The sequence below is a fragment of the Saccostrea cucullata genome, unplaced genomic scaffold (genome assembly GCF_032062105.1).
Source record: "Saccostrea cucullata isolate Sc308-1 unplaced genomic scaffold, CSIRO_AGI_Scuc_v1 ctg38, whole genome shotgun sequence".
Taxonomy (NCBI): domain Eukaryota; kingdom Metazoa; phylum Mollusca; class Bivalvia; order Ostreida; family Ostreidae; genus Saccostrea; species Saccostrea cuccullata.
The window spans coordinates 323,833-339,181 of NW_026937075.1; the positions used below are offsets into that span (position 1 = coordinate 323,833).

At 32.7% G+C, this 15,349-nt stretch overlaps 1 protein-coding gene across 2 annotated transcripts in view; it reads left to right on the forward strand.

The window, feature by feature from the left end:
* LOC134247224 (neurogenic locus protein delta-like) overlaps positions 1-15,349 on the forward strand; it is a 29,665-nt gene that overhangs the window by 5,147 nt on the left and 9,169 nt on the right. The window contains exons 2-3 of one of the 2 annotated variants that reach the window (XM_062729575.1): positions 1,738-1,788; positions 9,608-9,898. In XM_062729575.1, the coding sequence (XP_062585559.1) occupies positions 1,741-1,788; positions 9,608-9,898 (339 nt within the window). In that variant the 5' untranslated portion in view covers positions 1,738-1,740. Of the gene's footprint in view, positions 1-1,313; positions 1,789-9,607; positions 9,899-15,349 lie in introns of those variants that run through there. The other variant, XM_062729576.1, reaches the window with a different exon arrangement.

Consider the following 15,349-nt stretch of genomic DNA (forward strand, 5'->3'; position numbering starts at 1 on the left):
AAAGGGAACTATGTCCAATAAAAAAAGCCCCATAGAAAATGAATGAATATTTGCTTTCAACATGTAGACCTGCATCTGTATATGCATTGAAAATGACAGAGAATATTGTATTAAAATTTTTCTTCTCCTTCTTTATTGTCAGCTATTTTAAGTTTTTTTTGTTTTTTCGTGCTTTATTTATTTCCTCTCACTGCTTCGCACTGAAAATCAAATTCCTGAAGTTGCGAGATTCTTTAATTATCAATAAGAATATACTCGTGTTTTACCAGGATATGAAAACAGGTGTTTCTGCAGGGGGAAAATGCTTCATGCACGGCTACCATCGTAATAAGTGTTTATCCAAGAAAGTCAAAAGATATACACATGGAATTATGACAGATACTGACAAGATTTTCAATCTCACTGCATTCTGACAATTGCTCATTTATCTAAAGGCCTGTGATGGGTCATAAAATTTTATCAATTTTTTCGCAAAGAAAACATCGATGTAGATAAAACAAAGACGCTTCAATCTTTGCGTGCTCGTGACGATATCCAGACGACAGCCTGTTTTCCCCCTCGGTTCCCGCGCCGACTGATCCAGCTTTTCCAGACAACCCTATACATAAACATATTTGCTGGAACTAATCTAACTTTTGCTATGTGATTTCAATATTTTTTTCCAGCTTGATAAATATTTTAACTTTGATAAACTTTAATAATTTTGAAATTAGTACGAAACGGTGTGCATTCGGGCAAGTTCGTTCTTTTTGCAAGATAAATTGTCGGTTTGCACCCTGTGAATACTATATCTATCACTGAGTTATAGTAAATCACATAATTCTTTTTCTTGGCATTATCTGCGAACATAACAATAAGAACACACATAAATAATGAGTAAAAGAAGAGCACGCTGGCATTTTTATGTCAACTGGAGAGTTCCAAGCATATTGGGAATTTTAAAATTTCTCTTTTTTCAGTTCAGTGCATTCAAAGATGAGCTATCCAGAGTCTCATGACTTCATAAAATCCTTTCAGAGCCTTAAAAGTAATTGTAATTGCTAGGATGTCCATTCCTCGGTATTTCCTTCAATAGAACTGCAGAGCCAGTGGAACTTTCCACTGTTTATTTTTCACCGACTGCCCCAAAAAATTAGGGTTTCTTGGGAAAAAAATTGATGAATGGCAGAAGTTGAAGGATACACATATCAAAAGTATGTAATGGTGTGTGACAATTCCTGGTCTGTTTTATGGCCGCCAACATGCGGTTAAAGTACGGGATCTGCTGCTGGCGAGATACAGTGGCCCACCAGATAGATGATAATCCACTAAATGTACTCCATAATCTGCTCAGGATACGAAACCTCACTCACAGATTCCCGCCAGGAGGGTCATCCAAAAAATGATATATCAAAGCATTTTAAAATTCTTACTTCACACTAACATGACAACCGGCGTGTTCACGCCTTAAGTTCGATGGCGCTAAAGAAAAACCTTATTGCTTCTTCAATTGATGCTACTTTTTTTTTCGATGAATTTTATTACAAAGAGTATGGAAGGGGACGATAAGAGTTAGTCTGCTCCGAAACCTAGATAGGAATTAGCTCAAGCGCGTCACTTGCTTGGCAGTTGTTATTGATGCACGCGCATGCTTGCACGCTGGTCAGCTTATGAGTCCAGAGATGTGTTAATATGCCACTAGACTTCATTTATAGAAATGATGAAACAATTAATTTACTTAGACTCCACTTTTTGTAGAAAATGGGAGGAATATATGTTGGACTAACACTAATGCTGACTTTCAATATGGTAAGTTTAACTCTGAAAATAATATTTGTTGTTGTACTTAATTTAGTTTTTATTCAAACTTATTTTCAAAAGTTTATTATTTTTTATCGAGAACAATTGTCATTTCTGAAGTAAAAAGATTTTTGAATTCATGTAAAGGTTATTACATATGTATAAAAGAATTGTTTTCGTAACTTTAATTCATGTAAAGCATATTATAAAAAAAAAATGTTTTCGGTACATTCTTTAAATTTTTGAAAAATACAGAGATAAAATATTTTTCTTTGACAAAATTCACATTTTTCATAATTGTTCATAGCAATTACTGTATATTAATTAAATATTCTCATTCTTTATTTTTTAAACCTTTAAAAATATGCATTCACAAGCTTATTTACTTTAACATAAGTACTTTCAATAAATTATAGAAGATAAGTGAAAGAAAATCTGTTCAGAATGGATGGCTATAAGTTTTCTCTCAGGCTGGCATGAAATTACTCTCTCATTCTAAAATGAATTTATTCTTTAAAAGAACATCTTTTTCGCAGAAACTTCATCGTTTTACATTACTACTAATAATGGACGATACCATCCCTTTTTATCACAAACGAGTATTTTTTATGTTTTGTCTCATAAGTTTTGGATTTTCGCTCTCTTTCTGTTTCCTTTGATTGCATGCCATTTCTTGAATATAATTTAACCTCTTCTTAGCGTGCAATTAAACCTTAACAAAATATTTTTTTATGGGACTAAAGATAACATTGTCATTTGCAATTGGTCTTATTTCGACGCCAATTTTTTTTCTCACAATTTAGTATAAATAATGCGGTTAGACGGTTCGTTTTATGAATGAGTATATTTTTCATTCCCGTTACTCTCTCACACCTGAAGAGGAAATGATGACATAATAATTATCTATGATGGACAATACATGCTTTCTACGCCAAACTTAAGCCAATTTTATCTTCTCGTTCTGTTTCATTCTCGTGTCTATTTTCTAACACTATGTATAATGCAAACCTTCTACCAACAAATACCAGCTGTTTCGTCTATATTTTTGATGCTGCATTTATAACGAGCTCATGGAATGGCGATAATGGTTTTTATTCTGTGAAATTAAATACAAAGTGGAATACATTAAAACTTTTTCAGCCGTATAATTTTTTAACTTCTTTTGTTTTATACGTCCTGCGGATGAGAAGGTTTGAATGATCGTAACATTATCAAAGTCTAATGCTGGATCCTTGAGTCTATATTAGATGAATCATCTAACATATCATTGCATTTATTTGATCTGATGGTAGATTTTTTATCATTTTTTATACTAGTATAAGAATGTGTTTAATGTTTTGTCTTTCCTTTTTTTTTTAAAAAAGATTTTATTGAGATTTTCATTTTAACAAATTTGGACCTTAGAATCGTCTTCTATCCCCATGGGTTACGGTTTCGATACGGTTTGTATCTACTTAACTTATCAAATTGTCATTCGTTCTTGAGAATACATATATACTGAAAGGAAAAAGAAACGCAGGGTAGCATAGTGTTCGAAAAAATTTCGACCACATGACCGAAAATTACAAAAATTGGTCAGAAGAGAAATTTAGTTACTGTGCACCAAAATCAGTATTCAGAATTACTCAACCGTAAAATTTATGACGTCATGTAGGTAAAACGCTAAAAAGCCAAAAACACGTGCAATTTGATAAAGACGAGATTGTCAACAATTCTTGTTGCATTATTTGATGCATATGAGGTATGTTCATCGTTTTTCAATATTAAGAGAAATTATGAATTCCTTGCCATCTTGGCACAGTTTACGGAAGTTCAATGGGGTCTCGTTTTCGAATTGCCTAATTAATGAAAAAGGCAACAACGGTTTACTAAGCAGTTTTTTGTACATTTTTCCCCATAAAACTTGTTACCCGTTGTCAGTGAGGGTCTGGATTGGTTTTCAATCAACCGTGACGATATATATTCGTCCTGCCATGTCTTAAATCGCCACCATACTACCACAAAAACAGCCATTTATACAGTAGACGATTATAATCATTACATTCGTACGAAATTTGAAAGAAAACAATTCCGCAATTTGATTTTATGAGCCAGTCAACTTACTGTTTTATTCATCTCAATGGCGCATGCGCGCGCCGTTTGACTTATGTTTTTGCGTGGTTACCCATGCCAAATATAGCCAGGGTCTGAAAAATAAACACTCTAATGAAATTCCATGCAAAGGAGAAATAAGGCTCTGACAGATACACGGGAGGGACATTGAAGATATTGAGAGTTTTCGATTTTCACTTTTGGGGGGTATCGTCATTTGAGCTTCAGTAACTCATGAATTATTAGACAAAATCAAATGGGAAATATATCTTTTTGAAAGATGAGTTTAAAAGTTAGATATAAAAACTAAATCATATTTTAAGAAAAACAAATTTAATTCACCTCAAAAGTTTACCCTGCGTTTCTTTTTCCTTTCAGTATATATTTTAAGGATTTTTCACCTAAGGTTAAACTATATATAATGTACATGTATAGAAAGTTTAAATTGTTTATCAGAAAATGTCATACCCATACCATGCATTGCAAAGAAGTCATCGTAAGGACCATAGAATTAGAAGTGTTGACTTTAAATGCAGTTGATTTTCTCCAGTTTCAAACATTGAGAGACATAATCATTATGTGCAAGTGATAATGATATATTGCTATTTAAGGGAGGTTAACAATAAAAAAGTTGAAATCATCTCAAATACCTTTAGTTTAGTTGATAGTTTTCCAGTTCCCATCTTCTATTATAAAAGATCAAAAATATAAAACTGATGTAAAAGATTATGTGTCCGATGCTTTTTTTTCTTTATTTTGAGATATATTAAATACCCTTATGAATAAAAATAATTTTGTGATAAAACGTCATCTAGATATATCAAAGTGTAGAATTAGACTTTGAATAAATTTTGCCTCGTAAGAACAAATATAAAGTCTGTTAGTGCTTATGGAATTCAAATAGATAGAAGAACGACTATATCTCTCCAAAGACTACATGTATAAGGATAAAGACATAGAGAATTTGAGAGATCTTTTCATGTCAATTTTAGAGTATTTGTATGTAGTATTAGAATGATTTTAACACGTAGGCCTAAGTTGGTTGATGACCAATGCCAAAATTTGAAAAATTACGTTTCATTTTATTTAAGAGCAGATTTTACTGGTCTTAATTTTTTTTTTTAAGTGTTTGAAAAGTCATTCATATAAATGCTACATATATATTTTTGGCAATATGTTGTGATTTTAAATTATCGAGTATATTGTTGTATACTGGGTAGTTATTCTGAAGTCTATCCTTCATTGCTGTCAATTTGTTCTTAAGATCGTGTAAATAAAGAGACTAGGTAGAACTTTCACAGATCATGCTCTTAATCCGTTTCGTAAGATTTTTATATTTGTATATATATATTTATATAAGTGTGTAAGTTCTGTATAATTATGAAAATCATTATTTTTCCCAAAATCATAATCATGTCACAACAAAATATAGAAAGAATCTTTACTTATACCCTCTTCAAAATGAAAAATAATTAAAATGATGTAAATCTGATTTAAATTTTCAAACTAGTATTTATGAAATTATTAGCAACATAAAATCCGAGTAAGTTTTCATTACACTAAAGAGATATTGACATTAAATTACTTAATTCTTTTTCTGAAGAAACTTGACGAATGAAAGCATTCAATATGATGAACTGATAACGCTTCCACAACTTTTGTAAAGCACAGACCTAATCAACAAATTGAAACTAATATCGTACAAAGTTTATTTTTAATTACTTAGATATACATGCTCTAATTCCAACCGTTTTCATATTATGAGTGATCGTCGATGTCAGTGGAAGTCAGATAAGCGTGCAATACTACCAGAAACCGATCATAAAAACCATCGTATAATTGACAAAATATATGGTTGGAAAAAAATGTCAAACTTCCAAAAGGGACTTTTTAAGGCAATTGAACTAATTTTAAGAAATTGGAGGACAATTTCATAAAGTGATGAAGACATACTCAGGACATGAAACATATGGAGATAACAAACAGTTTTCAGGATCAAACGTCCATAAGACAATATAAAATAGGAGCAGAGCAAACACAGACCTCCAAAACATTGGAGGTGGTATCAGGTGCCAAGCAGGACTTATAGCATCCCGTGCCGACCGGTCACAGCCACCCTGTGTTCCCATGATCGGGAAATAACCGAAAATTCCGTCATCAATTCAGTGTTTGAATAATAGTCTAGCAATAAGTATGAAAGTATTTGACTCAATGATAAATTGTATTTGCTGACGAGGTCATACGAAATTATGACTTTAAACGAGACAGCCGAAAATCTTGTTTCATTTACTTGTTTGTAAATAATTTATCTCGTTTTAGAAATTGTTCACACGTAGAGAATGCTTTTGCGTATCGAGTCAAATGAGATATATAAACTCCGTGTGCACGTAATGAAGGTATATTGCTGCAAAAGTAATGGAAGTTAACGATATAAAAGTTAAAGTCATCACGTTTATCATAAAGATTGGTTGTTAGATTACCATTAACGTCTTTTTAAGCAAAATTTATGAAACAGATGGCCTGACTCTGTATATATATATTTATATAAGTGTGTATTTAGTTCTGTATAATTAAAAAATCATTATTGTTAATTGACAAAATCATATATATGTATAATGCCGAGTTGAAGGCCACCGGAAGTGTTTTCTTCTTTTCACGCATAAGATTTTGCACAAATTCTGCTTCAAATGAAAAAAAAAATAGGTCTGCTAGATAATGGGGCGCATTTCAACTTTCAAACTAGATTGTTGGAAGATTGGTCTCCAAAAATAAAGATACTGTTAATCAGAAACTTAAGCATCTTTTTGATGTCACTTTCAGAGTGTTTACAATCAGAATGTTTTTAATAATTTTGCAAATGACCAAAGACAAGGTAAGTAAATTTATGAGTTCTATTTTTATTGAAAATGCAGCTGTCAATGATATAAAAAAAGCCTGGGCTTTAATTTATCGTTTGGAATGGTTGTGTATAAAGTTGAAATCTCGTAAGTTTATAAGCTGTTGATTTATGTAAAATCCTGTGATTTCATATTGTCCAAAAGTTCCTTGGAATTTTTAAGTATCCACATTTAATTTACATCACTTCTTGTTGCACAGTACTCTTAAAATTTCTCCTTCACTACTGTTAATATCATATAGTAAGGAGTAAAGAACATTTACTGAAATCCGCTATGAAATAGTATGAATCTTTGTAAGGATTCTTATAAAGTTTCGGAATCCAATATACAGCTCAACGCACTTTTTAAGCTCACATGGTTTTTCTCACAAATTAAGGTCACATTGTTGAAATAAAGATTACCATTTTCAAACTGCAGTAAAATGACATAACCCTACATTATATTACATATATAATGTAGGAGCATAAATGTCTTTTAAAACTATTATCTTAAGTTTCCAAAGTGGATGTTTTAAAGGGGGAATTTATAAATAAATGGTTGGATGTTTCGATTATACGATTCTACCAAGGTTTTTTTTACAAATTGTATAAAACGAGATTTCCTTGATACCATGTAGTTGAAAATTTTTAATTTTCTTCTTAAAGGTAAGTATTTTTAAAAAATCTTTTCTCATTTACCATACACCTCTTGGTTTTGTCGAAATGTAGCGCCGAAAAGGGATAAAATTGCAGAAGGAAACCACACAAAAGGTTCGGATAATGAAGTATTGTTTAGTTTTTTGAATAGTAAATTCCTTCTATGAAAAGGAAAATTCTTCTTCATTTACGGTTTTAAACGTTAAAATTTTGCAGTGGGGTGAATCACTCATGACTCTAAATTTTAGAAGTTGACTCTGAAAAATCCTACCTTATTAAAATACAAAGCAGACAAACAGATGAAAAATACTATTACTACCCCGAGGTAAAGAGTCAAAATGTACAGAAAATACAAGTTACAGTAGCTGTACTGTGCCCATGTCTACGTTCATGCCAAGAGCTATTGATTTCAAAAGAACAGATAAAAGACAGCTACAATTGGCAAGAAACCACAAAAATTCAAATGAGAATCGTTGTTATTTTATCAAAGTTCTACCAATTGATTTGTGTGAATTATGTTTTAGTAAATGAAATAAAACTCAAATATATATATATATAATGTAAACAAATGTTTTTAAAGTGTATTTCGTTGTCTCGAAACACAATATTACCTTATAACAATGTGACCTTAATTTGTGCGAAAAACCATGTGAGCTTAAAAAGTGCGTTGAGCTGTATATAGAATATATAACAGTTTAAATTTTTCATTTTGGTTCTTTTGGATATTAAAAATATTCAAAACTGACATATGATTTTGAAGAATTTGGTCCTTGGAAAGGGAACTATAAATATGTTGCTTGTAGAAAAAAATCCAATTTCTTCTAAAATACAATGGCATAACATGTATGATCACAAGACTTTTGAAAATAAGATTTCAATCAATGCTTATATTTACCTAGTGATGCATCTATTTGTTCTGGAGTTAAAGATTTGAAAATCTTTAAAAAGCTTACATCGAACCCAACTGTATTTTAATTTGGTCTAAAAATCATTTATATTATGGCCGTGAAACGTCAAGGATCAATTATGGTATGATTATTAAGGACAGGTTCTTTCTAGGCACCTGATCTCACCTTTGGAATTTACATGGGTCCAGGTTCTATGCTTTTCCCCCCAAAGAATTGTATTCTTTGTAGATTTTTTTTCAAAATCGATCACTGGTCATAATCTTCACGTTTTTCATTGTAGAAGGACATATCCTGTCTTTTTAAAATTTCTTTTGAAATTCTCCCTCGATTTGTAACATTTGAAGAATTATGAAAATGCATTTCTAGCTCTTCACCGACTTTCAAATTTAGGTTATCGTACATCAGAATTTTGCAATGATATAGATTATTTATTGTCTAACATATTGAATGTTGTCATCGTCCCTTCTGCAGGTTATCCTTTTCTCCATATATAAAGCATTGACTGTTAAGATTGATCTGATCCTCTTTGATTTTTGGTTTTCAAAACCAGTTAAATTTATTCTGACGAGTGAGATATTCAAGACCAGCTACTTAAAAAGAAATCAGGAAAGTGAAAAGAATTAGGGATATCTGCTTTATCTGAGCAATATACAACGTTAAACCTGGCAGAGCTTCTCCCTAGATATACACTGCTAAACAGGACAAAAAGTAAAGCAATCCATCATAAATTACACATATTTCACTCCAGAAACTAGCCGCTAATCTCGTCTTGATATCGAGTCTATGTTAACATGCACTCTAGTGATAGGGGAGATAATATCAGGAAACCAGACCAGACGCCTGCCCCTGCCATCCATCTGTAGGTTGTATTGTTTGTATTTCGTATAAATTCAATATTCCAACGAGAAAAATCTGAGAATTTATTGCTATCTAATTCCTTAAGTGTCAAAGAGCAAATCTAGCTATTCCGATAATCACTAAAATATATGTTCTCTTAGCGTGTCCCCCTATAATATTTTAGGGCGAAAATTGAAACTCAGCACTTCCTGGAAGCAAGTATGCATCAACGATTGCGATGCAATTTTAACTGTTTGTACTGTATGACATGGCGTCTTCTTCCCAAAAACGTAATTGTTACTGAAGAGCAATTTGCACAACATTCTTTTTAAATTTAATATTTTAAGCTGTTTATACTAAAAGAGTCATCGCTCGCCCTTATTTGATTATGGTGTAGCCATTGGTCTAGTCTATCACAAGTATCAATTGTCATACAATACATGTTCGTCTTTATTTTCAGGTTGTAGGAACGGGACGATTCGAGGTTTCAATTTTAGCACTCTTCAATGAAAGTGGACAGATGTCAGACGGAAATTGTTGTTCAAAGTCACGTGATAACGGCTCGTGCTCGTCACCTTGCCACACCTTCTTTGCTGTTTGTCTTCAGCACTATTCCGTTGATATCCCAGAATTCCCTAGATGCACTTACGGACGTGTTGTTACCCCGATATTCAACTTTAGCATGAGCAATGATTCGACTGTGACAAAGAAAAAATACTTGGTCAAAATTCCATTCCAATTTTCTTGGCCAGTAAGTATTTAGAAATGAAACGATTTATCAACTTGAACAAGGCAAAACATTTAGAAACAAGACGTGTTTTTGAAACACTGATGCCCCTGTTTGGCAAAATGCAATATGAAACCACAAAATCCAAATATTCAAAAGTTATGGTCAAGATGAAGACGTCAAAATTCTTGTTAGCCAAACGTAGGCCTTGTCATTTTTAGAGCGGAATATACTCGTGAAATATAAAAGCCCTAGCACAACTGTTCAGAAGATTTGGCAAAGTTAAAAATATTTTTAAAAGTAGGTCAAATTTTATTATCAAAAGATCAAAATTGTTGGTCTTGTCTCAAGAAATACACCAGTGAAATATGAAAGGTCAAGTACTGGCCGTTAGAAGCTATATTATGACCAAGCTTAAAGTTCTTTAAAAGTGGGTCTAGCTCTAAGGTCAGGTCAAAAGGTCAGAAACATTTAAACCCATGTAAAGGTCGTGACATAAAAATTACACATGTGAATTAATAAGTATGAAAGCCCTAGCACCAAATGTTCAAAAATTGCCTAGGTTAAATTTTGGTACATTTTTGCAAAAGTTGGTCAATCTTCAGCGTCAAGAAAACAAGTATATTGGTACTCAGAGAGCGGTCTTGTCACAAGGGATACACGTGTAAAATACAAAAACCATTGCTGTTTGTTCTCAAAAATTTAACATTGCTTATTACTTTTGATTGGTTGGAACTATGACTTTCATATTTCACATGTGTTGTTCTTTTGACAAGATCTGACCTTGGATCGATATATACGACCTATCAACCATGACATTGGGGTTTGACCCACATTAAATGCAAAATAAAATTCTTGGCCAAATAACTTTATGAACGGTTGGAGCTAGGGATTTCATGCTTTACATGTGCATTTCTTGTGACAAGACCTTCCTATGGGTAACAGAATTTTCTCCCTTTACTTTGACCGTCGAGTTCGACCTTCTTCCGAAAAACTAATCTTCCCTATAACTTCTAAAATGTTGGTTCAAATGCTTTTGTAATTTACAAGTATATATACACCTCATAATATTTTTTTCTTGTGAAATAAAGGATTTTGTCCTAAGTCACTCTCTGAGTGCTTGACTGCTGGTATTGTTATACATGTACAAAGCACATGTGATTCACTGTAGAAATCCTTTCTATTTTCCCATAAACCTTCTACATGACGCTCTCTAGGCTTTTTCATGTGTTTTTCTATATGCACTATTTTAAAAAAGGAATTTCAGTTTGTGGTATATTTATGAATGAAAAGTTACGAACATGTAAATAAAACAATTTTACGAACAGGCGGAACTCGGATGACGTCATTTACAGGAAGGGGTAAAAAAGAGTCGATTCGTGACGTGATAGCATCGCCCACGCCTAGTCTGAACTTATTTTCATCCGCATGTCCCTGGTAATATTTCCTTCATTTTGTTCAGCTTAACCTTTCGATAAACTCTATCTGCTTCAATCAAAAACCGCGGTTCTGTCGTGGCACCCCACTCTAGATTTAGTAACAGAAGAACGAGTTCCTTGTTTAATCAGTGGGTTTAACTTTAAAAATTTAAGAAAAAAGAGCGGGACTTCTGCATCTGGAAACGTTCTTCTGAGCAGTAACACCGTGTGTACAAACATAAAGGCAGGTTATTAATATTATTTATTAAAAGTTTTATCTTTCCTTTCCCGACGTGTTAGCAATCTCTGGATTCAATCGGCGAAAACATACAATGCACTGTGTGAGAAAAGGATGATCACGAGAAATGTGTTTGAAATAAGGAACGGTGTTAATAGATAAGAAATAACCAAATGGTCAATGACATGCCGCATGTATCTTACGTGTATCCTTTTAAAAAAAAAGAATACGTAAAATTGATAATTATTTATTCTATTTAAAAAAGAAACTTTGGTACGGAAGTAAAAGGTACTCAAGGCTATCCTAGCTATTACAGTAACATGTATCAGTTAAAAGGAAGTTAGAAGATCTAATGTCAAGGTCACTATATCTAGGTCAAATTGGAGTTGTCCATGTTTGAATGCAGGAACCTAAGCTGACCTTATTTGTTTTTACCACAACTTACAAAGGTTCAGTAAGAGAGGTCATCTTTTAGCTCTCGATACATTAAAATTGTACGCCCATGCCATGGCCACTGTGCGATACCGAGGGATTCCTATCGCTTAAGGTAGAAAAAGTCAGACAAAGTAGAGATGTTATCATACCTAATCATCCGAAACTATTATAGCTTTCACCTTATTTAAATTCCTCTTAAACTGTAGTTTTAGTTAAAGAAAGCAAAGGGCGCATCTTGTTCTACACCCTGACATCAAGAGTGTTTGTATAGTGACGTTTAAGTGTCCATTTAGACATTTCTTTACGTTATTTCACGTCAAAGTTTCGTGCCAGGAGTTAAAAAGTAAACCCATACCTGTCATGTCACGCAATTTATCTTCAATTAATTTTAAAGCATATTTCAAGAGACTACGTGAGCGCTTCGCCGAGGAAAGTTGTTTCGGCGCTGTGGTGATAAATTGTCAGACGTTATCAACTTTCCGTGAGCGCGGGGAGAGATGAATTAATTAATGGTATTTCTACATCAATCTGACAGATAAGATAATCTAATCTGATAGAATGAAAACCTAGCAATAAAAAATCAATGGAAAAGTCAATAATTTATCTGTTAAACTTAAAAATCGTAATCGCCTCTAATATTGAGGTTAACTGTGGATTTTTAGAGGCTGATATTAACTGCATTATCGACCTTTGTGAATTATGCAATGTTGAATGTGTTATGAAAAGCATAGGGTGCTGTAGGAATATTTGTTAATTCTGCACCTCACAAGCATCTTTTATAAACAAAGTAATCTTTCATCGCGTCTCTTGTTTAGTTATAAGAGGAAATTTTAAAAAATTCCACTCACAAAAAGCCACCATTAAACCACTGGTTTGTTATCACAATAAACAAACTCTTTAAAGATGTTGGGCCCACGCAAAAGATACAGTGTATATCCTAATTCATTTGTCTCAAAGTTCAATTTCAGTCTTAAGTTGTCTTTGTTTCGGATTTCAAACTTTCTCTAGAAAAAAAAAATCAGAGTGTGCGTAAACCACAAATGAGGAGAAATAAAGAATACAGACAGAAAAAAAAATAAAATTCTGTACAGAAGTTCTCGTTAAAGATCATTCATTTTCAACATTGTACAAAAGATTAAACTTTTCCCGAGTTTTCCCGGTAAAAAAGAAGACAATATTGAAAATTAATTAGGAAAACTCAAATATTAAACTCTTATTATGTTCCCCAAACGAAGTTGGGGAACATATTGTTTTTACTCTGTTTCTTATTATTATTATTATTATTATTTTTCTTCTCGGGAAAATTTTGAAATGATCTTGTAAACTACACATCCGATTTAGGTGAAATGTTTTTAGGGTCAGTAGACATGTTATGTAGATTTGCGGAATCAAGGTCATTTTGCGCGCACGTGCTTGCAAGAGCGCGCACGTGCAAAACTTGAAATGACCAATATATAATGGATAAAACCGTAACTTTTCTATTTTTTTGACAAAATGTTTTGAAACTCATAATGTAAGGATATATTAGTAGTATGCACAAGATGACATGGTCAAAATAGCAAGATCGCACGCGCATGCACGTGCGCTTTGCTCTGATTGGCTGAAACTAAAGTCTCTATATCTTTCTTGTTTTTGGACAAAATCATTTGAAATTTTGAACATAGTCATACATTAGGGAGATCTACAGCCTGTAATATAAGAAATATCATGAAAGCATGTGCATGCACGTGTGCTTGCAAGAGCTCGCAAGTGCAACATGAAAAATGTCCAACATAATTGATACAGACGTAACTATTTAAATTATTGATGAAATGCTTTGAAACTCATATTATAAGTAAATTTTAGAAGCATAGACAAGATGACATGGTCAAAAAAGCAAGATCTCACGCGCATGCACGTGCGCTTTGCTCTGATTGGCTGAAACTAAAGTCTCAATATCTTTCTTGTTTTTTGACGAAATCCTTTGAAATTTTAAACATAGGCATGTATTAGGATATCCTACAATAAAATATATAGCAATTGTCATGAAAACGCGTGCATGCACATGCACTGCAATTTGATTGGCTTATGCTTTAAATAGCTATAACTTCCTTGGTTTTCAACCAAACAGGATGGGATTTGGAACATAGATAGATATAATGAACTTCTACAAGATGGTATGGTCATCATGCAAATGCATACACGTGCGTGTACGTGCACTGCAATCTGATTGGCTGGAACTTTAAACAGCTTTAACTCCCTTGGTTTTCAACCAAACAGGGTGGGATTTAGAACATAGATAGATGTAATGGACTTCTACAAGAAGGTATGGTTATCATGCTCATGTATGCACGTGCTTCCACGTGAAATGAGTTAAATCAAAAATACAGTATAATGAGCGTATTTTTTTAATACTTTTGGATTAATTACTTTAACATTTAGTATATTAAAATATAGAGATTGTATAGACAAGATGATATGGTCATTACGCACATGCATTCACATGCGCACGCGTGGAATTCTAAAGTCCAAATGCATAGAGTTTGTCTTATTTAATGAAGCTTACAGGGAATGTGGCACCAAAAGGAAGTTGGGGAGCGTTTGGGGAACATCTGTAACGGTCCCCGTTACAATTAGCACTAGTTTGATATCGTTTTCTCTAGGTCCAAAACAAATTTTCATTTGCGTTTTGAGCTTCTTTAACGAGAACTTCAATACGAAATTTTATTTTTTCTGTCTCTAATCTTTATTTTTCCTCATTTGCGGTTTACACACTCCCTGATTTTTTTTTTCCAGAGAAAGTTTGAAATCCGAAACAAAGACACCCTAAGACTGGAAATGTACTTTGAGACAAATGAATTAGGATATACATTGTCTTCTTTTTTTCATCGGGAAAACTCCTCAAAGTTTAATTTTTTGTACACCTATGATTATCTCTGTTTAGATGCCATACGTGTAAAATATATTTTACTAGCAACCAAAAAAGCTTGTATCATACAATACATTATGCAATACATAATATACACAGATATAAATGCATAACGAGAAGATTCTCCAATTTGGACCTGTATGTCATATTATTAAAATTGCAATTTTAAGAAATACCAAATTAACATATATTCAAATATTTGAACCAATCTTCATTTAAGTGTACCTATCACTGTCAAATCAGTTGTACCTATCTTCATATGAATATAGCTATCTTTAAATAAAATAAAGATATGTTTAGTTTGATTATGCCTATGTCAGAGGTACCTTTCATTACTAGTATTTGCAGTAACAGAAAAAGAATTGAACTTAGGTATAATAAAATCCCTAATTGTTCCTATCTTAAAATCAATCCTTCCAGTCTTTAAATGATTTGTAACTTTCTTTAAGTCAAGGTATCTATCTTCAAATAAATTA